We start from the raw sequence: 25,097 nt of genomic DNA, 5'->3' as shown, positions 1-25,097 counted from the left end.
ATTTGGATACGTTTTTCATTTTGGACCTTTATGGCACATGGGGGTCGTATCACCCACAACGTAAGTGACTTGAGGCTGCGTTGTGTGGCCATTTCGTGCTGGCAACAGCCATACGGTTGAGCCACCACCACTTTTGGCTGCTCCCTTTTGGCGTGAGCCGCCCCCCTTCACTCGGCGTCAGGTCCCCCACCTCTCTCGGCCCCAGTCCCCCTCCAGGCCGGCGCCGGACCGGGGGGGGGGGGGGGGGCGGTCAGTGCGGAGTTGCGCGAGCGACCGCCGCCCCGCTGACCTATTTAAGCGCGGCCGTGGAGCCGTCGGTTACCGGGTCGGCCGCCGCTGCCGACGGCCATCGATCGTCGACACCGACACGCGGTCCATCGATTCCGACGGCAGACGGCGCGGCCCCGCGGCCGGGTCAGGTCAGCCCTAACAGGTCCGCCCCGACCCCGGCCCACAAATAGGTGAGATGAGGCGGTGGAACGCCCCGGGGGCACGGTGGGATGACCCTCACGGCTGCCACTAAGCAGTTCTCGTTGATGGATGGGTGTGGCTGTGTCGAAGAAAAGGGCAGAAATGTATTTAACAGGTAAGCATTTGGAATATTATGATTGTATGGCGCCCGATTGCGTCATGGTGACGGCATTGAGTCGTGGTGAAGGCATTTTTTTCGTAATATGTTTGGGCTAATATCGTTTAGTATTTGGTTGGGTGCATCGATTGGTGACTAATACGTGTGTACCCCATGTAAAATTGGTGGGTTAAACTGAAGCACACTTTAAAAGTTGCGAAGAACTTCCATCATATAGATAATGCGGTAGGAAACGCCCTATTCCTCGGGAAAAACCAGGCGAACGAAAATACAGATGGGTTCCTTTTTTGTCACCGTGCCTTAATCGAAACAAACGCAGAAGCGCGTATCATATTTTAAGATTTTTATCATGTTGCCATGTCAGAAGTGTCTATCTACCGGGAATCTCCTGTTGTTGTTTCGATAAAGGCATGCTGCCACAAATATCAACCCATCTTTATCTCCATTCTACTGTTTTTGTTTCTGTTTTTCTGTTTTATCCGAGGAATAGGGTTATTACTACTGTCTTATTTACGGTGAATAATGTTTCCGCGCAAGTATACTGAACATTTATTAGATTCTCCAAGGCTGTTTACACGTCGTTTCGTGCTACTGAGCGCAGCGCAGAGCGCTACTTTGTTCGAGTGAAATGGCGTTTCCCCACTTCAAACGACTGCCAAAGTATGTTAAGTAATGTCCTAAAAAGGTAAATAAGCGAGCTGTCCGTTCAACTGATTTCCGCGCGCAGCCTGAAGGCGTCACATGACCAGCTGTCTGCTGGTTCAGGTGTGGGATGCGGAGGAGCAGACCAGCCGGGTGGTGTTCCGCTGGTACCGGAGCACCTGGACGGACCAGCTACCCGTGACGCTTACCATCTCCCATCCCTTCACCGTCGTCGAGCTCATCTGGAGCCCTCTCAAGGCGGTGTACGAGTCCCGCGGCGTTCTGCTGCCGTTCGGCCAGTTTCACGGCTCGCTGCGCGTTGGCGGCGCCTCGCTGCCCGTCGAGCCATTCCGCGTCAACCGCTTCACCTTCGAGGTGATCCTGTTTCTACGCGACATCGGCTATGGCCCGGACGAGCTGGACACGGCGCGGCTGCTGCCGACGCGGTGGCCGTCCCTCGGCCTCAGTGCCCCGGCGGCGGCGTCGCCTGCGCCTCCCAGCCACCTGGACCTGCAGCACGGCCGGCTTGTCACCCGTCTGGCCGCCCTGTCGCTGCTGACCGAGCTTGGCTCCGACGTGCGCCAGCTGCAGCGGCAGACGCGCACCAACGAGCGGCATCTGGACCAGCTGAGCCGGCAGGTGCGCGGCGACCGGCTGCACCGCCGACGGCTGGCCGAGGCGCTGCGCCGCGAGCTCGCCCTGCTGCGCGACCCCGGCTCGCACCAGGGGTCAGACCCTGGCTGGCGCCTCAGGCGGCCGGCCCGCCAGCGGCGCCGGGCGCGGCCGCCGCCAGCCGAGCACGAGCGCGAGGAGAATGAGGAGGAGTGGGAGGACGTGATGGCCTCACCGAAGCGCTCCTCCAGCTCGCCCCGTGACCGCGAGAAGTCCACGACGGTGGAACACCACGTTACGTTTCGCGACGGCTGGGTCCAGGATGATTTGGAGGCCTCCGAGGCCGCGGTGGAATCTTCCGCAATAGAGAAGGACTTCGCGTTCGAAGACCTGTGTCGACAGGATCTTGATTACCTGGCTGATGTGCAGATCGAAGAAGATGTATTGGACACGCTCGTCACTGATAAATTAGCAGGTAACATGCTGCCTTCCCGGTGTTTCAGCTTTGTGCGCTGGCCTGTATTATGCCGGGATCGGGCCAAGTCCGTTGTGAAGTTTGTTATCGCTATGAAATTAAAAGCTTTTTCGTTATTTTCTTGCCGTGAAATTGTGTCTGATCAAGCAACTTCGATACGAATATTGCCCGGCAAAGTAATTTGAGAAATTTCTGGGAACAAAGAAGTATGCTAAGTTCCTCCCAACCCGAACGATTCTACTGGAGCTCTTACAGTTTGCAACGGCACCAAACAGCATCTGTTGTGAGCAGTACCAGTGCAATGGCAAAATCAATTCGAAGCCAATGTTGACAGGTAGTACTTTGCTTCATAAACGAACGGGGCTACGGGCCGATAGAAACTTAACTCGCAAGGTGTACATGAATGTCTTATAAGGTATATATTTTATGAATAATCTCCATTTTATATATATATATATATATATATATATATATATATATATATATATCATTTATCTAAAATGTATGTGATACTTAATCATATATCTACGAGTGGTGAATGCTATGAGTCTGGACCCATAATCGAAGTACATGACATATTTTCTTTAGTGCGTTTCTTGATATATTTTGTTTAGCGGTGCGTGCGTATTCCAGCATGCAATCCTAAGTTAAAATGAAACTAGGTCTCGTTGCAAGCGTCGGTGACTGGTACTGACGCTATACGTTGTCCTTCAGGGGAGCCGCCGCTGGGGCGCCTGTACCATTCCACCCCCGACCTGTACGGAGGTCACCCGCGCGCTCCTCATCGCAGTGAGGTCACACTCTCGCCGCCGTTCGCGTTTCGAACGGCCGGAGGAGGGGAGCTGACCATGCGACCCCTGCGACACTGGAGGTCAGCGCGCGAGCTGACCCCGGAGCAGCGTAAGTGTTCCAGGTATCAACGACGCGTAACAAGGTCAACCACAGATGATTTCAAGACACCAGCGTAGTGGCACAGTCCTTGTGTAGGGACTGTGCCACATTTTCATGGTGTTTTGAACTGAAACAGTCACTTTCAAATTCGTTCGTCGCAGTTCACAGTTATGCGTTTCTCAAGGCTTCATATCCGCTTGTTTCGGGGCTAGGTGCATGCGACCCATTTCGCGCCCCCCCCCCCCCCCATTTCGAAATAACCCAAAGAATTGTAGCGTCATGGGAACCTCAAGTGAGTTCCGTATCTCCAGTTGCTATACTGCTTTCAGTTTCAATAAATATATGGTCATTGACTTACTCGTGACTGGAGCACGTTAGCACGAATTGTCCCATCAACGAACAGCGGTTGACTTCATACCCGCTTAAGGCTTTAAATGTAAGTTATGCAAACGAACCGCGTTTTTATGCAACACACAGACATTTGGGCAGCACAGCTAGATATGACGAAAATAAGGGTGGAGAATCGATTAGTTTAAAAATAGCGAATCATGAGAATGCAAAGGCAACTAAAAACAGAAACATCACGAACAGTTTTTTTACCGTTGATGTTAAAGGTTTGTTCGAATCTTTTGATTGAATGGATTTCTGAGGATCAGAGCTTCACAGCTAAGCAATGTTGTTATGAGGGCCCTGCCCGTACCATTCCATCGCGTAATTCCAGTTGAACGGTAAAACTTGGTGGCAAAAGTTAAACGTAGCGCAGTGCTTAGCACGGTCTGTCCCGCCCTCTGACGTCACCTGACTTCGAGCGCAGCCGCTGCCATCGGCCACAGGCCATATCTATTAAGGGCACATAGCGAGCACCTAAAGCGACACACAAACCCACCCTGCCATGGGTGGGTGGATCAGAAGGCGGGCGCTCTAACCAACTAAGCAAACGGGACGGACGCCTTTGTACGAACTTCACAATTGTACAAGAACGTCACGAGAAAGGGCCAAAACGCGTGCAAATAAAGATAGCAAATAATTTCATAAACACAAAACAACAAGCCACCTTGTGGCGAGTTGAGGCGCTACAAGTGAGTCAGCCCGTCCACTACCGTGGCAACCCTGACACAGCCAACCTGGCAGCGACTCCGAAGCCCTAAACGTTTCATGACACTATCAAACTAATTTGCATTTCCAAATGACATCATGAAATGCATTTGCAAACGCATTTCCTTATGCACTGAGAGCATATTTACTACATAATTAATATTGTTGTCGTTTCTTTCTTTGTCAATCATTTTTCAACAAGCTGCAAACTGTTCCCGTCCCCCTTGAACTTATGCCCATTAACCCCCTTTTGGAAACTCCCTGAATAGAGGAACAGCGAGCTAGAGGTGTCTTGAAAACACAATTTGCACGCGAGACGTTTACCCTAATATTTGAAGCCATCCAGGACGAGAACTTGCTATTTGAAAAAGCAAGACTCACGTCCCAGGCTGCTGCAGAATAACAAGAATATTGTCACTTGTGAAATGAACGCTTCATCTCGTTGTGCCCTGACGCTGTGTCTTACACACTGCACAAAATAGCTGTATACCACTTTCCACTGTCAAAGTAAAAATTCTTTCAAAAAAATGCCACAGAGGTAATGTGGACAAATTTGCCAAAAATGCACACATCGGAAAGGATTAAAGGGCGCCGCATTTTCTTCACGTTTGTAGCTAAGAGAATGTTTGGTGGGTGTGACCCAGAATTTATCAAAGTCCTGGAACCTGGGGACTTATACGCTTTTAGTAAGTAGGTGTTATAACTATAACGCGTGTACCTCGTCAGTGATATATTTATGACCACTCATTCGGATGTGCTGGCTGCTACCTTTCAGTTGTGTTTCTCTCTTGGTCTTACCGCACTAGAAAATGCAACATTGTGACAAAGTGAGTCTTGTCCGTTATGACAAGTCATGGCATACGCATCCCATCATATTGAAAAGAACGTTGTACGTTTCAGCATTTGCCATGAGCTGGAGCTTGACCTTCACTTGACCACTTCTGACAAAAAGCAAAGCAGTCCATATCGCGATTGGTTTGATGTGGTCACGATGCATGAATGTCTGATACAAGAAGCAAATATTTTTACTGACAGAACATGAAAGGCAGAAAAACATCTTAGTTTCTTGTCATGCCTCACCTCAGGCAGGCTGAGGTTCAGTTTCCGCCATGCATGGGCGTATGCCATTCATCATTGTGGATGCCCGTTTTCATGATTGCTCTTGGAAACTTGTGAATGTAAATAGTTATAAAAAGTATGTCATTAGGGGTGAAACTGAACAGTACGGACAGCTGCTCGCAACGAACATTTGCAAAACATGGACAAAATGGGTTGCTTTGTAGGCATCTCCGCCGGCATCTTGCAGAACCGTCAAAGGGCTTAAGTAGCCACGCATTGCTTATCTACCCCCGTTTAGGCGTTCAATAAATGCTGACAATGGCGACAAGCCCTTCCGATTCTGCAAGACCTCCTGTTCACAGGCCCACTCCGGCATTGTGTCGCTTTAACACAGACAGACCTGGCACAAAGCGGGGCGTGGTAAACGCTGATCCAGTGATACTGGTTATCATCAGCACACGACCGTTCCGAGGACCTTGCGCCCACTGCGCTGCGTCACAATGGTATGGAACACTGTGCTCCAATGCGAACCAGCGAGCCTGTCCCACAAAAGCCGTATCGAAAGCAAAATTGCTTAACAGTGCGGCGTACAAAAAGGAAAGACGTCGGAACAAAAAGGAAAGACGCATTGTAGATCGTAACAGTCCTGTGAGTGTGTCGCAGCGGGGTCATGGTGCTGACCTAATCTTGTTTGCACCCTACTACTTGCGCAGTAGAGCTGCCGCTTCTGAGCTCACAGACCTGCAAAGAACGGGTACAAGAAGACCTCAGGGCTTTTACCCGATATTCCTGGCAAGGTCGCAGGCTCTGGGAGATTTCAAAACATGATATTCCAAAACATTTTTTAAATCTTACAATTTATCAGTCTTTGTGTAGTTGCACACTAGAAGAATCGATTTCATCAATAAAGAATTAAGTTGTGTGACCAAAACATGAATGAACTAGCTAAAAAGACAGCACATTATCGATGTTACAGCAACAACCATGATAAAATCATCAGAGTGCTTAGCACAGCTGGGCATTGTATTCAATCGCAATGGCATTATGTCCTTCACTGCAGACATAAAGACATTATGAGCAACATAGAATGGTCAGAGGCGACAGAAAACAATCCAGAGTAAGCAGCTCATTGTGATTATTTTTAGCTGACAGTAATGACCAAAACATGTGAGGTCACATGCATGCACAATCACAGCATACATCAGTATGCTTCAACTGCGCATGCATTGCCTTCTGCAAACAGCTATATAAAGCACCTTGCTTCAACGACATTGCTCCATGAGTCCTGTTCAGCGCCTCACTCGTGCCCTTCAGAATTTTATAAGTTAAGTATTCCATGTTCCATCGGGTCTCCACTGTCAGCGTCATAGCTTGTGTGTCTGATCAGACCATGTCATGAAGTATACCTGGGAGTCACCGACCGGTTTTGCTGGTTTCAGTAGATGAATTATCATAGAGAATTTCTGGACCCCTCCATATGCCACAACACACCATTCTCGACTCTTTCGCTTTAAACCATCATGCGTCATTATTGTGGACTTTTCTTTACTCCATATTAAAGTTGTTCTACACTGTCAACACACCCTTCTCACACTTGGTGAGCTGACAGCTAACGTCGCCCCGGCTATGTTAATCTATAAGCATTAGCTCACAACCGTTTTCATAAATGATTGCAATAGCCCTGTTCACAACGCACAACTCGTGGAAGCCACCTAGGTGATAGGCGATTTCGGGTTCGCCTTACTGGCAAGTGTAGTAATTTTTCTTTCGTGACCAACTAAAATGTTCAGATGTTCTTCCGTAGTAGTTGTCCAGCAAAATGTGTTGCCTGAAACTCCCCGTAATTCCCCTCTCCCAACCAGCCTGGGCCCACTTCCGCCCCTGTGCACCTGCGCTGGCCGCCATCGCCCGATAGTGGCCAGATCGTAAGCTACCTAGGTGGGTCACGTTTTCGATCGATCTCCGAAGAAAATGAGAAGGTAGCTCCAATAATGCGATCCACTACGGATGAAGCGTAGAAAGCTTTGCTTGTATCTTATGGTACCACGTTACGAATGCTAGCGAAAGCAGCGGTTATGAAAAAGAGGATGGATGTTTGCCTGCGTTGTTAGGTATGATTTCGTTTGCGGCGTGATTGCAAGTGATCGTGTAATACGTAATTTAAAGATGACACATCTTTAAATTCAATTCAAAATGAATTTTGAATTTATCAGTGCCTCACTTACCTCAATTAACCGCCTGTTTTGCTGATACTGTTTCAGACTGTCGGCCACGTAACAGAGCATGGTGGCTGGTTACTCATGTAGCACGCACCTTCTCTGGTGGCCAAATGGCAGTTGGGTGGTGTTCAAAGGCGAAGTTTCTGTTGAAATTAGAACACCAAGGTCTGAAGCCCACCAAGGCCTATTTAGCATCGTGGTAACTGGCAAAAAAAAATGCGTGGAATATTTTTATCGCAGAATTGTTAGCCTTTACTGTGTGGAGGCATTTTGGTGTGTCTGATGCATGAAATGCGGTTCTGTTATTTGATGTAAACAGATTAGATTTCGTGGGCCCGTGTTTTGACCTTGGGAACTAGCAATCAGCCGTGGACCTTGTCCACAGCATAGTGGATTGATTGCTTACATAGGTATGTGCTTACATAGTGTGTCAAGGACAATGGTGTTCGATATCTGGAGAAGATTTTTGTATCCAGGCCGGATCTTGGCTCACATTTTGCACTGTAACGAAACGTAGCTTCAAAGCGGGAAACTGGCAGAGTTCATACCACATATTTCTGGTTGGTGTGAAAGAGTAGTTTTACGTCTAAGTCGGATATCAGTATGACACTAAAATGCATTTCTTCCGTGTATGAATCATGTGCCAAGATGACTGTACCTTTCTTGCCATTTCTATTATATTTTCAACAAAGACATGGCTATATTTCTTAATTACGGTGTAAATATTACAAAATGAAATAAGGTGTAGTTGTACCACAAACATAACATGAGATTTACGGTATAATTCCGGCTTTTGAAAATAATTGCCTAGAAAAGTGAGAAAAGGGGTTTGGAACTTGGGCTCCGGGGCAGGTCGGGCTTTAAAAATGTCAAAAACTGTTAGCTCTATTGCGCAAGACCATCCTTAAGCTATATCGCCCAGTTAGAGTTTTTCTCCAAACATTTCAGGCATGCTGCTTTATTTTCTTCTATAGCGACATGTTTCCAAAAATAGGAAAAACACATGAGATGGAAGTTGCAGGCCCGAATTTGTACAAAGTAGTCGCCTAAATCGGAGAGCGCTCTTTGAGACACTCGTTGATTATGTAGGACATTAAACAACGCAATCAGGAAAAAAACTTTCATTTCTTCCACCGCGACAAACGGTACTTATTTTTTACACCCATATCATAGAACACGCTAGTTAATTTGAATCTCTTAACCACAACAATGCCCAACCAACGGGAACATGGCGCGCTCGGTCTTTACACTGACACTGACACCACAGTGACACTGCTCACACTGAGCCTGTGCCAAGGGCGGCAACTTTACCGAGCTATTATAGCGTAAGAAGAAACCTTTAAAAATGAATATGCACTAGGTAAATGAGGAGGGTTTACCACAACTCTCTTTGTTTCAAACTCAAAAACGACTTTAACGCGTAATTCCCATAGATGGCGAAATGCTACGGATGACCTGTGCGCTGGCGTCGCTTCCGGAAGCATGAGCTGATCTCACCTGTCGACCCTGGGCTTCTCCTCTGGGAGAGGGCCGGTCCGGCTCGCGGGTCATTCGTACCGGCATTGCGCCGTTGTGGCCTGTTTCCTGTCCCGAAGACAGGGCACTGACCGCGCAGGTGGCGTGGGCTCGGCCGATGGCCTACTACAAAATCGGACCGGAGACCCGAATAATGTGTCGGAGGAGACCAGCGTGACCTCATTCCGTGAACTCATGAACTCTGGCAGTTATCACGTCTCTCCTCGTTTCTCACCGGCAAGAAGACAGGGATGGGAGAAAAGAGAGCGAAAACAAACACGAATCTACGGATGGAAAGCCAAACATGACGGCTTGTGTGTAGCCACACCTCGCATGCCATGGTTTTTGTGAACCACATTTGAGGGCTCAGCGTATTTCTGCGGTTTCCGGGAATAAGCTGACAGCGTGCGCGCTCAGTGGCATGTTACCAAGTACGACCCAGATGTTTGTAGAGATCCCATCGCATTCACTTCTTTCATTATCTGAAATATTTGGCTGGTCGTGAAATGGTTGAACAATGAATTGGTGTATCTACACCGAGTGTTGTCAGAACACATTCTGCTGCTGAAGTAACCAGTTTGTTCAACCAAAAAAGCAAAAATGACATAACGCTAAAAAAGATAAATTAACCAAATTTCCACTTCTGATTCTTATCATACCCATCACCGCTCAAAGCTGGACAGAAGTTCGACAAGGCGCATAACCCCGTGCGGATGTGACAATTTTTATGGACGTACGTGTGTGCGGAATGGTGGTAGCCTTCCGCACTTGGGTCAAAGGATATGTATGACTAAGTTATCGACCCCCCCCCCCCCCCTATATCTCCAGTTTGCCTCTGTTTCGGTTCATTTCATTTATCAGGGCCAGAGATATCACGTTTCACGTAACTCATCCGAGCCGCATATCCCCGGCAGGCACCCTTAATATCTATAGGCACTCACCAGGTCGGTACCATGAGGCTCATGACCGCGATTCATGTCGTGAACAAGCCAGTTTGGATATTCCTGGAATAGCATGACCCCTACTTTTATCCTTGTGGAACATCAGCGGCTATCTTTAGTCAGTGGTGTGACCACCTCCCGTGATGGCCGCCCCGAGGTCTGTGGGTCGCCGGACCGGTCTGCGACCTCATTCGCCGGCGCTGCAGTTCGCCGAGGGGTCGGCTTCAGGAGGTGCTCTAATTTTCGGAATTCCGACTCGCCTCAGTTCGCCGCCACACTCCCACTGGAACAACGACTGACACCTAGGGATCTTCACGATTCTTTAACCTTCACACTGATAGGGTGGGGGTGGTGGTGGTAGGGGGTTGATGTGACATGCCATGTGGGTTTTTTGAGCATGCCTTTCCGGCGTACCGTGTCATTGCACCCGCATGTAGCCTATGGGGCATCCATTTGTGTGGCTTGATGCCCAAAAGGTGACGCTATTTTTCGGGTTCCGGAGCAACGGCGTTTTTTAGGAATACTGCGCGGCGATCTGAGGCCTGGGCGGACGGCGGGCGGCAGCCGGAAATGCCGCGGAACGCCTCAGGTGGGCCGCGGCATTTGTTATATTAACGGAGTCCTACATCAGAAACTGATGGCAAAACAACCCAATTATGTGCCGTTGTGTCAGACATTGAGCAAATAGCACGCCTGTATTGGTTTAGCGTCGCTACGAGGCATGGTCTCTTACATATGAGCGTGTAAAACGGAATAAGCTTGATTTTTGGGAAAATCCGTCTTTGGGCCGGCATAACGTAATCAATTATTTACCTAACAATATAAAACCTACCACTTGCCATGTGTCCCCGATAAGACCAATCAACCAGTTGTTTTTTTATGAGCTTCGTCTCTCCTTTCAGTTCCCGTTATGAAAAACAGCGAAACAGGGAGATGGTTAGGGCTTATTGGCATTAGACACATCTGCGTATCAGGGGTAAGTGGTAGGATATGTGCTTGCCCCCAAACTTTAAGACTGGGGTACGTTTTGCAGCGACTTCCGCTCCCCAAAGTTGATGAGGCTTGTCTTCAAGCTTAATACCGAAAATCGAAATGATTTTCTTGCAGTATTAGTAAAATAGAAGCAAGAATGGATATGGAAAATGGAAGAGGAAATGGATACCCTAACAACATGGAAACCAGATGGCACTTGTCTTCATAGAACTCAGCACCATTTGCGGCACAGTTGATTCCGACGTTTTTGTTTCTGTTTCATTCATTGATACAAGTGTAGCTTTTGGTGAGATGGGCATAACATTTAAGTTTCGTAAAAGTTGGCAGCTTTGCGTGTTGTTAAAACCGCATAGTGTCATTGATGAATAAGTGGCGCGTTATTTTGGTTCCATCGAAACCTATTACCTTTATCATTATGTACAGCATACGCATTACAGCAGGGAGACGGATATAGGCATAGGTATCTGCCACGGCTACTGGCGTATGGGTAGATCAAAGGCTTCATCATGGAGAAATCACCCAGCATGGGTTAGTCAAGTTGCCGACGGTTTCGATTCATACCCAGTTAGATATTCACGACTTGGACCTGATACGGATCCCGTAATAGATCTTGATGGCTCATCTTTTGTGCCCATCGTGGTGAGTAGATCAACGTCAATCTTCACACAACTGTTTTGACGACAATCGAAGGAGTCGGTTTTAATCAAGGTGACCGCACAAACTCCACTACATCTCCGTTCATCAGCATTATAAGTAGGGCCTAAGGGAAGCTGCGTCCTGTCTTTGTTCTTCACCTATTGTGATCAGAAGGAGCAATCACGAGCGAAAGCCGCGAACAACTCGAGGGGTCAAAGATGGGTGGCACATAGGCATACCCAGCTTCCCGGGATATTTCAAGGGCCATTTTCATTCATACCAGACGAAGCATTACAGCAGCCAGAAGTGCAGGGGGGAAGGAAATACTGAGCATGAGAAGGGAAAATAATGCGGGATCACTGCATTTAGAACTTGTGGTTAAGGCAGGAGTTACCTACAGGTGTTGTAGATAATGGCCAAGCCTAAGTGCCTAAGTCAATGTAGGCACTTATTATCGTATTCTTATATCTCATGTACACAAACCTTATTCAATTCACCCATATGCTTCATACTATATAGCATACACTACTATAACCTAATACTATATACCACGTGTCATATTATCTTTATTTTGCGTGTTTAATGATAGCACGATTTTCTCCTTGAGGTATTGTGATCGTGGAAAGAGGCGTCACGGGTCTGAGGATATGGACATCGAAACATGTTGATGAGGCACGGTTTTCTTTCTCATCGTAGATAAATAGTGATATGTGATCGAAATATTCATGTGAAAAGGAATATTGTACAATAACTACGAAAATTGTACGCATAAAAGGTAAATAGATCCAACAGTATGCCTCATATTGTTTATTTTTGACTCTCACACCGGGCACGTGTTAAAGACGGTGATAAATGTTACAGGAGATGAGGTTGTCAAGTTATACTTCGCTTTCCCACCCACTCATCCCCCCCCGCCCCTCCCTCCTCGAAATAATTCCTATGCTCCTGGCATGGTCATGGTTTGTGTCAGTAGCAGATGAAAGCTCACTGAAAACAATACGTTTTGTAGCAGACATTTGCTTTGATGCAGGTTCTATCACGGGAAATGTTTCAGATCACCCATCCTAGAATAATTTTTTAAAGAACTAACGTTGGGTACATGTATGCTTCAAACTCCGTTGAGTGATTCTATCAAGGATACCTAGTCATGTTGCATACAACTCTCCTCGAATAGATTGGCAATTGGCTTTATACAGTTGGGAGCCTTTTTGCTGCTGTTAACGCTATTTCCACCGGAAAAGACGAAAGGGACCTTCGATTTTTTCAATTAGGCGCAACACCCTTCGTAACAAACGCACAAGCCTGCCCTGTGCGGGCTGTCGGCCTTAATCTGAACAGCGAATTGGGTGACAAGTAATTCTCTTTTTACAGTTAGCACTGATTTGAAGCGTCTTTATGTGTAGAGACCAATACAAATTGACGCCCTTTGATTAAAAACGTATCCTGTTTTGTGATCTTATGGCTGGACATCAATGGCGTCTTGTTATGCCTTCTTGTAACGTCTGTTTTCCACAAGCAGTTTATTTTTTAACAAGCGCTATAAAAAGGGAAATAGCTCCCTGGAACTTAACCGGTTTATGTGATAAACAGCCTACACTCGGTCTGTGGGGCAAAAGCTCAGATGCACCTGAATTAATCACATCTGGACCGGCTCTTCGACTGTTCATTGATCTATGTATTTGTTGTGGTCTGGAGGTGGTATTGTTGAGGCAGCTGACACTTGATGCCCGCAGGCGTCTTGCTGCTCCGTCCCTGGAGGCCATGGTACCCGTCTGACCTGGACCAAGGCCAGCGGGTGGCTGTCCTGGCAGGAGGACAGGTCCTCAAAGGCGACATCAGCCATGTATGGACTGCCGGGGGCCAAACGATGGTCAGCGTTGAGACAGACAGGTACATATCCACTTCTTGGCGAAATTTACGTCATGCGTAATCGCACGTCCTGTTAAATTAGGACGTACATGTTGTTATATTCGAATCCCATTGCAATCGAGACCATGTTAATGAGCGAGTAAATTCACTGTGTCATTTATACCAAGGCTAATAATGGTACAGGACATCCATTTAAACCACGTATACACGGACATGAGTGATGCTTAACCGTTAGTTGGGTCCATGTTTTAATCCGGCATTTGCTGGCGTTTTTGCCGCGTTCCATTTGATGGGAGGGGGCTCTGGATATCTCCAAAACTATTCAATAGATCCAGCTCATGATCAACTGACACAACCGGGATGACGATATGGATGACGCAACACATACATTTATCTACACAACGTTTGCTATATATATATATATATATATATATATATATATATATATATACATATAGATAAGCCAAATAGAACTTTTCACGTATCGGTATCTGGTTTGAGCAATTAAACGCCCAGTCAATTAATCCCCATTAGGAAGAAGCAAACGCTCCTGCGCACGTGTGGCCCACTTCATTTCAGTTGGGCTGATCCGTAATATGTTAACTCAGATTACCATCTGTGCTGGAGCTAGACCTTAACCACAGGCTGAATACGTAAACTACTTTATTTTGGCAGTAGCGCGTGGTGTATATTCCCCTTCGTTTTTACCAACTCTCTGTCATTAACTTCCCCTCTGCCCCCGCTACCCTCCCCGCCCCTTCCGTGCCCGCTACCCTTCTACCCCTCTTCCATTCCCGCTGCCCCTCCCCTTTCCCTTCTCCACCCTGCGGCCCCATGCTTATGATATTGGAGCTCCAAGCAAGGATGTAGAAAGCGGAATTGTGACATGTCGTTTGGGCGTCGCACTGTTTTAAATCAGTTGCCTTTACACAACATCCATGAATCTAATGTTAAAGCTCAGAAGCCTCTGAAGCGCTGGGCTCTCCCGTGAATGCAGGGTAGCCCCCATGCGCAGCCTAGAAGAGTGCAGGCGGCACATCTTCATTTTCTTACACAAGACAGGGCTCAGCCTCTGCCCATTCCCGCTCCCCCGTATACTTCAAGTCGGTGCTGTACGTAAGAACCGTTCCGTCTAGTTCAGTTCAGTCTCCGGTTAATGGCACTCATATAAAGCTATTAGTTCTTGGGACACACGGCTGTTGTAGGCGAACATGTCCTGCCTGGCACACAGACAGTCGCCAGGGTCGTTAAACTCACCGACCATAGTCGCTTACCTGCCTAGCCTTGGCTGTCATTGACCGCTGGAACATTCAACTCTCGCGCACGGCCCATCTCCCGCTCGATACTGCACCAGAAATAATTTTTGAAAACCGAATCTCAAGAGAAAAAGTAAAGAAAGATGAATTTTGATCGTCCTGAAATGCTGGTTGTTTGTTATAATGAGTTTGTGCAGAATTTATTTTAATTATAAATGTTCTTTTTAACACATGCTTTAGAATGATAATATTTGTTAGATTTATTTACTTAACGAAATAACAATGGCATCATGATTTACGACGCCAGGTTTGAAGGTGTGGACGGTTTCAGCCGTTGGCACCAGAAGTGGAAACATCAGATTGGAAAACAGCTCTTAAGGTCGGCTGAATAGGGTGATGTGTGTTCCACTGTTCAACTGTTGCATGCAACAAATGTGACGAATTCATGACGGATGACATTATGTCTTCTACTTTCATGATTTCAAACAATATCGCGGGACAATTCTGCGCAATGGGAGCAAGAAAAGGAGCGTGCTTTCAAAGTGAAAGCTGAACACCAGTAAAATGTTTTTGTTGTCACTGTTTGCAAGCGTTTACAGGGCAATGCACTGCATCCCTAGTAATCATCTGGTTACATGGTCGGTTGCTATGAGATATATTTTTGCCATGAAGTTTGAGCAGGAGGGGATTCGGGATGCTTAAAAATGTTACGACTGATGAGATAAAACGTGTTTGAGATAAAAGTCTGAATTGTAGTATTCGTTTTTGTCGTGCAAGTTAAGTCGACATGTGTTTTTGGCTTAAAGCAATGCATTCACCTTTTTAGAATTTCTGTCGGCTATACTTTATAGCTCTCGTGCGTCCATGTGGCTCCGGGTTTTACCGGTTTGTCGCAGAATATTGACGAATGGCGCCTGTCTGGTGAGAGAGAGAGAGAGAGATAGAGATAGAAAGACAGAGAGAGGGGAGGGGGAGAGAGAGAGAGAGAGAGAGAGAGAGAGAGAGAGAGAGAGAGAGAGAGAGAGAGAGAGAGAGAGAGAGAGAGAGAGAGAGAGAGAGAGAGAGAGAGAGAGAGAGAGAGAGAGAGAGAGAGAGAGAGAGAGAGAGAGAGAGAGATGTCCGCGCGGCTGTCGTCGGGGTCGGTGGCCCGGTGGTGTTCAGCGATGGCGACTTGCCCGCGGCCACTCTTCAAAGGAGCGGCGGAGTATAGTCCACTGGTCCCACCCGATGACAACCTAAGAATGACCCGGCTGGCCGCGACTGATAGGCCCGTGATGGCGCCTTGTGACGTCAGAGGGTGACAGAGGGACGGCGTCGGTTTCAGATGGGGAGGCATGACGGTACCGTTCGAGAAGGTGCTGATGGTTTGGTGACCTCAGTGCTCACCGCCCGACCATGTCGGAGATGGTGACGGTCTGCCAGCCACGTCTGAGATGGTGACGGTCTGCCAGCCACGTCTGAGATGGCGACGGTCTGCCAGCCACGTCGGAGATGGTGACGGTCTGCCAGCCACGTCGGAGATGGTGACGGTCTGCCAGCCACGTCGGAGATGGTGACGGTCTGCCAGCCACGTCGGAGATGGTGACGGCCTGCCAGCCACGTCTGAGGAGCCTGCCGGAGGGTCAAGCCTGCACTCAGACTGATACCAGCCCGCCATATCTGAGGAGCCTGTCAGAGGGTCCAGCCTGCACTGCACCATGCGGCATCTGAAGTCGCTTCAGCAGTCTGAAGGAACTTTCAGAGCCGAGCACATGGTACGTAAGTATGGTGCCTATATGTGCGCGTGTCGCTGTTTCCATACAGTCGTCGCGAGCCGCCACAAACTAAGATGGCCGTATCCTGAGTTTTGGAGCCGTCTGGACCCACAAATACACTGCCATCTCACCGGTGTCCGTCAAATGGAAATCCTGTCTGACTCCGAACAATGCGTGAACAGAAACGCGCGTTGCCCACACCAGAGACGGGGATGAGGGACAAGGGCGCAATCAACACATAATAGGACGGAGACGAGGGATACGGGCGCGGTTAACACATGATCTGTCGGAGACGAGGGATACGGGCGCCGTTAACACAGGATCTGTCAGGGAGGAGGGATACGGGCGCGGTTAACACATGATCTGTCGGAGACGAGGGATACGGGCGCCGTTAACACAGGATCTGTCAGGGAGGAAGGATACGGGCGCGGTTAACACATGATCTGTCGGAGACGAGGGATACGGGCGCCGTTAACACAGGATCTGTCAGGGAGGAGGGATACGGGCGCGGTTAACACAGGATCTAAGACGGAGTTGCCGTGCGCTTGTATAGGTTATCACGAACTGAGCGTGGGCTGTGCAAGAACTGCCGATGTCAAGGTGGCGGAAAGTTACAGTTGTGTCACCTAAAAACCCCTAGCAGAGCTGAAAAAGGATTATTCCCGTATCAACCAGCGACGGTGGTGGGGAGTTCTAGAACGTTTTTGTGCCAAGAACAGGCCTGCCGTTGGCCAGTACGGTCCGGAGCCAATGCATATAAAACAACGAAGCTAGGCAATTGTACCGTCGCCTGCCATTGGCCACAGTTTGTGTAAGGTACTAAGATGTCGTGCGCTCCTCCTCACGGAGTCTTCTCAATAGAGGTCGTGTTGAATGGGATTGTGCTCAGAATACTTTTTTTCCTTATTCCGAATGTCTTGGAACTAGAAGAAAATTCCTGATTCTAAAAACGTAGTTCATACCCAGCAAATACCAAATAGCTGAAATGTACACGTTTTTACGTTATGTCTATGATGTTGACGATATTGACTAAAATGCCATCATACTGAAAGAGACATCAGGTGTTGCTCATCTCACATTAGCCCGTGTGAATACAAACACTTGGAACTGATGTCACATAAATCGAGGACAACTCGTAACAACGAAAGAAGTCAACATGGAGTCAGGTAGCATTGCGCAAAATTCGACCTGTTTAACTCAACAACGCATTTTGGTAGGCTTAATCCCTTCAAATAACTTTCAAATCAACATTGCAAGCTCTGAATGAACGAATTCGGAGCTATCGGAATTGAGAAGAAAATATTGATTTGTGCCGCCACGAAGCCGTGCATTTGGTGTGATTTAATGTGAGAGGGCTAATCGTAGCTCAGATTGTCCTCTGAAAATGTGGCCGTTAAGACCGAATGTGCTAACAAACCATCACGAATCACCACCTGTCGTGCAAATTGCACATTGTCATGTTGTAGATGACGCCGATCCGTCGGTCTGATGGCAGCTAATTGCCAAGGACCGTGCGACAAAGCATTATTGTTCGCAGTAATTGGGCGTGATCGCTGTAATCGTGTAACAGTAGCAAGCTGATCATATAGACTCGGGCCTAGCAAGTGACTCATGTAACAGAAGGCTGAATCTGTAACAATCTTAGTGGGTTCTCTCACCCAGCGCAGCACCAACTTCACTATCAAATTTCATACTCCACTTCAAAATGGTGCCAAGGTTATCAAGTGCTTAGAATCTACTTGGCACAGTGCCAGGTCTTTGATGTATGGATCCCGAGATGTATCCGAATGTCTTTTAGAGTTACATTTAATATTAGAATGTGTATTGCACCGTAGCAACACTATAAAGGTGCCTAAATTTGGCCACCTCATATATTTTGTAGTCCGTTAAGCGGCATTGATAGAAATATGAGGGAAGAATTAACTAAATCAATGGCTATTTTAGGCAAGTTTTCGTCACCGTCGTCAGTCGTCATCGTGCCGACTTCGCATAATTTCCCCTCTTATAGGAAGTGTTTTACATCGGTATGGGGCTTTGAACTGAGATGACCAATTTGAAGATCACCCAGTGCCGTTCAAGGCCCTGCCCTTCCTAAGACTTAAAATCCTCTGGTTTTTTAGCTAGACGTCCGCGATCTGACTCGTGCAGACTATTCCATGGTCCCCCAGACATGCATGACGTCATAGAAAACGTCGCGCAAATGCTGCCACCCCAATGGTTAAACGGTGTTTAAGGACAAGAGGAATTTTATTGTCGAGTTATTCGTGCCTGGTGCACATCAGCATGATTTCTGTCGCCAACGAAGTTGAATTGGTTATAAGGCAACGTTGTGCTAGCAGCGCTAGTTTCGAACACGAATCACGCATTGTACTATATAATGCAGGAAGTTGGACAGTGGTACCAGTTATGACGGAAATTGACTGGCAATTCAGTTTCAGAATGGCGCTATAACCGAGCGTGTGAATGCAAGTCAGCGATAAAGAATCACGGATGAACATGCAGGAACACCACAAGAAAGTATCAAAACCTGCGTCTTTACCGACATTCGCGTTCTGCTAGCATAATCGACAGCAAGGCCCTGCTCGAGAAGTGTAGGTATTACAAGTGAGCCAGCCGCTCCGCTACGACAGAACCGCAATCAGACAATGCCATATTGAGGAGCGCATTTCCTAAGAAGTGAGTTTTGGTTTTCGTGAGCAGTTTTTGTACTTAAGAACATACAAATGGTTACGTTTGGGACCATTTCATTTTGTCTGATGATTGCCTCAATATGCTTTGATGTGGAACATTCCATTTTATATTTGATCACCAAAGTAACACGCTTGGTATTTTATTTTTCACATGGAAAATAACGTTCGAGGATATAGGTGTCCTTAGGTCTCTCCTATAGTTCAAAAGATCACCCTTTTCCCATATTTTGACATCCTGTTACCAAAATTGGACGCTTGCCTACAAACATTCCTGCGATGCCGATGAACTCATAATCCCTAGGATTGTTTTACAAACTGGTACGAGAAAGGCTGCAGCATGCTTAATTGTACGGGTGACTAGCACTTGTCATTATGAATTAGGAGTTTCTTTTCCTTTTTTGAAAATGATCGACCACCAGCGAACTAGGAAGTGCTGGTTAGACGACGTTATCAAGCAAGCACTGGTTGGTTGTGAACTCCCGCTCGATACTATTGATACCAGTGCCCTCTGCTTCTGGTCACGTGCTACGTCTGGACTGTGCTCTGGCCCATTAAAATAGCATGTGAAGAAACTGCATCAAATTTAAAGCATATTGGCCACACTTTGAAGCAAGAGACAGAGGGTTTAACGTTTGACGCTCTCTGCAGGTGTCATACCCTGCAGAAAATCGTACGACTGCCGAAACGGGAAGACGCATTAGGATACGGTCCAAACTTTTGAGCAACTATCTCAAGCAGAAATGAGGATAGGGTGGAATCTTGGTGCAACAGCGGAATGGTAAAACATCGATTTAAACTGAAGCAGGGTGACTGGCCGTGCAAGAGCAGCCCAATGACGGTCGACGGATCGTGCATGGTACGGAAAAGGTTCTGGCAGAACTGGCAGGGCAGGACTCCCCTTTTGCTCATCAGTAATCCATTCGTTCCGCATCAGCTGGGCGTAGCTACGCCTCCGCCGCGGTGTTATCCACCGTTATATCAATACCATTTATTCGGTTATTTCGAGTGTCATGAATATCGGACGTCACGCATCCAACGTGATCGCAACTGGCTTGGGTACGAAATGTCCTCGAAACCTGACGCACCAGTGTAGAGCAAAACTCATCGATGAAACCAATGCTCTCGTGAACTCGCCCCCGATGTGGCGCATACTCATCGAACAAACTTCTCGCAATCTTAATAGCGAGATGTGTTGAGAAAAATCCTGGTAAAACAGATGCATGAGTCAGGACAGCGCAGCAACACTCTTTTGTATGGGGTTCAAGAGCATTTTTCGCAAAGCCCGACTCATTTAAGCTCAAGGAATCAAAGTGAGGCAGCTGTCACGGTGGCTGGTACACAACATGACCGTTTTATGAGTATATGATGCTTCATCACATTCGTGTCTTCGTGTCTATACCTACATACATATATACATTGATGATCACAACTATGCTCTGCCACATAATCAACACTTCAGTACATCACGATCGCTACATCACCCCATATCCAACACAAACACTGCGAGGGGCATGCCACTAAATTGAAATGCCTCATGTCGATATCTTCTGCCACGCGGACCAAATGACTAAAAACCAGCTCATCCCTTTCACGTGTTCACCAAATTTTTACTCGGGTCATCTAAGCGTGCTTCCTTCTGACCTCGGGTTGACCTGTCCCAGGTGTCCGGTCCGTTCTTGACCAGCAGGATCTCGTATAGCAGGCTGACGGGCCGCTCCACGCCCGGGAACATGTACCGTTGCCACACCACCTTGTTGTACTCCCAGTGGACTACGTTAAATCCTAGCTGCTGCAAAGATCGAACTGAACGTTCCGCTCTTTGGTAGAACTCAATAGCTAGCCGAGGATCTAGCCGATAGTGAATCTCGAAGCCGATCTGCTCCACCTTGTCCAACACGAAGTCGCCTTTGCCGTCGAGCAGTTGTTGTGACAGCATACTGAATTCGCTCCCTTCCACATCCATCTTGAGGTAATGAATGGTGCGACCTTCGTGGCCCAGCATCTTCACAATCTCATCCAGTGTGTGGATCTTCCAGCCGTACACGTTGGTGTGGTTGTTCCTTCCGATGCCGATGTGGTGGAACGTGATGCCCGGGGAGCGTGGACCCTCGGGATAGTCAATGGTGGGGTCGAACGAGTGCACCTCGCAGCCGAACCGCTCCATGGCCTCGTCGAAGCTCCAGTCGTAGTTGATGCCGAAAGAGTAGACCGAGACAGTTGTCTGTTGCAGCTAGCTGGAGCGGCTGGTCCAGACAGGCGTACTTGTCTCCGTCCTCCAGACAGCCGACAGCCGCTGGCCAGGCCTCCGAACGTCAGCATCCGTTTGCAGGTGCTGGTGGGCGTCTCGGGCCAATCGTAGACGTACCGGAACATGGCCTTCTCCGCCTCCGTGAAGGTCCGCTGGTCAGCCGAGGACCGGTCTCTGGAAGGAAATAAGCGATTGGTTACTTTGCTCCGAGCATTCCGAGGTGACGCTTAACACGCGCTCGGGTTGGATACTCCTCGCTCGTGTGGGGGTTAATTTCCCCCTTCTGAGATCTTAGGAACTAAGAGAGCTAGGTACACCTGATTCACAGGGTGTGTTTACCTGTACGTGAACCCGATTAGGTCAATATTTGAGGTGTCTAGATCATGACCTTTGGGTCAAATAAGGTATAAAAGGTAAAATTTCAGGCTGGTCTCAAGGGAAACCTAGAACCTAGATAACTGTTCTAAGCAAAATTTTGCTCGCTATTTAAGGTCAATGACCTTGTTTGACCTTTCGAAGGTTATGGTGACCAAAACCGTACAAGACTGCTTTGTGTTTTGCGTTTGAATAAGCGACAAAGGGCGTGCCAGACAGTATGCTCCTAACAATAAAAATGTTGACCTGGGTAATTTTACGTCAGTGACCTATTTTAGCCTTTAGAAAATCCATGGAGGGTGTTTAATTCGGTTCCTGTTATCAATAAATTCGAAATGAGCACCAGAAACTACCCCATACAGCAAGCCCTGAGGTCACAAAACAGGTTGGCTTTGACCTTGGTCTGACGTTCATACCTGACCCTATGTCAATATAATTTGTAGATTCAATTGTTATGTTACCTAAGACGTTACCACGTTACCATGCTACCACGTTATCTCAAAGATGTATGGTTTTGTCTAACAGTCCGTTGTTGGATCAGATTGAACGGTTCCCTAGAAATTGCCTTCACCGAAACCATGGCCTGACGTTGACCTGCCATAGGTCAGCGACCTTACCAGGTACATCTCAATTTGTGATGCCGAGTGATTTTCTATTCAGTTTTCTACAGCCATGCAAAATACGGCGTGGCTATCCTACGCCGTTCGGAAACTATTGCGGAAAAAGCTTCCGAGGTGGTCAATTTGCGCCCCCAGCGCGTGTTAATTTTGCAGTACTCAAAAAGCTTTTCTGTTCGTGTAATGCCCTAAATTATCTAACCGTTTAGATGGGTTATCCACCGCGGTGAACCAAAAACTAAAGTATCCCCGTTTATGTGCTACGATCAATCAGCCCAGTGCAATGCATGGCTGCTTTTGGTTCGCAGTGAAGCCTCCAGTGTGGTCATCGCCATAGCATTCTTATCTGTTCGCGATAAAAATAATTCATTGTTAAGTATTATATAACATAATAAAAAGAACAATTGTTAAACATTTTAAAGCGCATGGTAGCGTTTGTTGACTTTGTTTCCGAGACGAAAAGACTAATGTCATTTTGTGCACGTTTAACATAGAACCTCTGGATTTCGCGGTGCGGGAAGTTCTGCGTGACTGACGCACAGTCGGGCAAGTGGTCTGTGTGCTCGCGCCCGCTCATGTGTGGTGGTTTGGCGGGCCAGGGCGCGGCGTCTCTACTCTGAGCCATTGTTTTGCTCGGCGCCAGCTAACACCGGCCCGCAGGACGCGGCTGACCCGGCCTGCCTTACAGGCAACATCCCGACTCACGTGAAGCAGCTGAGCGGCATGCGGCTGTCCTGGTAGGGCGCCGGCTCCGGCAGCGACAGGATGTCACGTGCCCCCCACTTCGTCGGGTCGTCGGCCACAAGTGGAGTCGGAGCCTCAGCAGGGGCCGGGGCCAGGGCCGGGGCCGGGGCCGGGGCCGGGGCCGGGGCCGGGGCCGGAGCTAGAGCCGGAGCAGCCGGAGCCACCTGAGCGGCCGCAACCGCAACCGGAGCCGGAGCCGGAGCCGGAGCCGGACCCGGGGCCGGGGCCGGGGCCGGGGCCGGGGCCGGGGCCGGGCCGGGCCGGGGCCGGGGCCGGGGCCGGGGCCGGAACCAGAACCGGAGCCGGGGCCGTCAGCTCGGATAGCTCCACTAGGCCGACGTCTTCCAGCACGAACATGGGGTCCTCAGACGGGATGTAAGGCACTGAGTCGGGTACCAGCGAGCGCAGGTCGGGCGCGACCGTGGCGGGTGGTGACGGAGACGGCCAGCGCACGGCCAGCACGCAGAAGAAGACCAGCCACACGACGGCCGTGGTGGCCAGCGGCCGCCGTTCAGTCAGCGAGCGCGCCATCCGCCAGCGTCGCCCACCCTGGCGTCACACAGAGACCGCTGTCACCAGCACAGACATCTCCTAGGTTATCTCAGATAGAACGCATGAGATAGGAACTGAAAATTCAGAATATGATCGAAGCAAACCAATAGCCTAAATGCGCAAGACACTAATGGTTGGGACATCATTGCGGTACCTACTATAAGGCTGCATCACGGCACCTTGCACATCATGGACTACAAAATTGTATTCAGTTAGGTGGTCACACCCTCCGTTCCCTACGTCCAGCCCTTCTGCGTTCCATCTACCCATTTTCTTAACTTCACGTGATAGTCGGCACAGATAGTGGAACAGTTTTAATATCTCCGGCTCGATAACAGAGAGACAGTGACAATACCAAACGACACACATTCACCCTATAATATGTAGAGCAATGAAAGCATTTCCCGTCGCGTCCTGACGTAGCCGGTCTTCCGCCCGCGATACCCACTGTGCTACGGCATGCGTCTACTTATTCTATCGGCTACATCCCATGCGCTGTGACTTTCTTTGTGCAAACGGTTTGCATAAAACTAGGAACCGTCGATAGTATGGCACTAATGACTTAGGAAAAAAACGCGTAAACCGGAAGGTTTGGTGAATGTGAAGAAGGTTTGTAGTGAATAAAAAGCACACGAACTGACGAGCAGATGTGTTGCATCACAAATATTCGGTATGTATGGTGCTGTTTTCTCTCCAGCGTTTTATAAGATATGAAATAGTTATGCGGTACACTTTGCCAATGTTCATATCAATTCAAAACGTCATTTCAGATGAGCGTTGCATCTCATTCGAACCCGGATAAGGTATTACATGATCACAGCTGCCAGCGGAACGCTTGCGTGATAAGCGTTGATGGCCTCAGTGCGTCCGTGTAAAGGCAGACCGTCATGTCATCTCGGCGTACGTTAACGTTAGAAGAAGCATTTGAAGAGACCGAAGGTAATGCTACAACTCCCTTTACAATAAACTGTTATTGTTGTCATATATATGCGTACCGTGGTCCATAGTCGTCCAACGGAATTTAGAGTGCGTCACGGGATGACCACATTTCATCTCTAGGTAACCGGCAGGTCAAGCATGAAAACGAAATTATCTCCGAAGCTAGCCATACCACAGACGGAGACCTATCAAAGACCTGCAATGCATGACCGCCAATCTTAGGAAGGGGATGCATTTATTTGCAGACGGAGATAGCGTCCGCATAACTGCGGATGTACAAAGATACTATGCGCACATGGTCGCTTCCTACTCACTATGTGCGAGCACCCTATGTCGTATGTTACTCACTGTGTGCCAGCCTCCCATGTCGTCAGATGCACGCGACC

At 48.2% G+C, this 25,097-nt stretch overlaps 1 protein-coding gene across 2 annotated transcripts; it reads left to right on the top strand.

Moving 5' to 3' along the window:
- The first annotated feature begins 2,056 nt into the window (after positions 1-2,056).
- On the top strand, positions 2,057-16,659 carry LOC119101648 (uncharacterized). 2 transcript variants are annotated; one of them, XM_037225058.1, is made up of 4 exons: positions 2,057-2,318; positions 3,033-3,218; positions 13,401-13,557; positions 16,117-16,659. In XM_037225058.1, exons 1-4 carry the CDS (start codon positions 2,069-2,071, stop codon positions 16,163-16,165), a joined length of 642 nt encoding a protein of 213 aa, XP_037080953.1. In that variant the 5' UTR covers positions 2,057-2,068; the 3' UTR covers positions 16,166-16,659. The 2 variants fall into 2 exon arrangements, with proteins under 2 accessions (XP_037080953.1, XP_037080954.1); XM_037225059.1 differs by lacking the exon at positions 13,401-13,557.
- Positions 16,660-25,097: the final 8,438 nt, after the last annotated feature.

Source organism: Pollicipes pollicipes, unplaced genomic scaffold (genome assembly GCF_011947565.3).
Source record: "Pollicipes pollicipes isolate AB1234 unplaced genomic scaffold, Ppol_2.1 Scaffold_4881;HRSCAF=5763_pilon_pilon_pilon, whole genome shotgun sequence".
NCBI lineage: Eukaryota > Metazoa > Arthropoda > Thecostraca > Pollicipedomorpha > Pollicipedidae > Pollicipes > Pollicipes pollicipes.
This window is presented reverse-complemented; position numbering and strand designations above follow the sequence as displayed.

Excerpts from the sequence above, each read along its gene's own strand:
- LOC119101648 (XM_037225058.1), top strand. The coding sequence starts at position 2,069 with ATGGCCTCACCGAAGCGCTCCTCCAGCTCGCCCCGTGACCGCGAGAAG. Across the intron at positions 2,319-3,032 it reads CGTCACTGATAAATTAGCAG|GGGAGCCGCCGCTGGGGCGC; the intron begins GTAACATGCTGC and ends GTTGTCCTTCAG. Across the intron at positions 13,558-16,116 it reads GTCAGCGTTGAGACAGACAG|ATGGGGAGGCATGACGGTAC; the intron begins GTACATATCCAC and ends CGTCGGTTTCAG.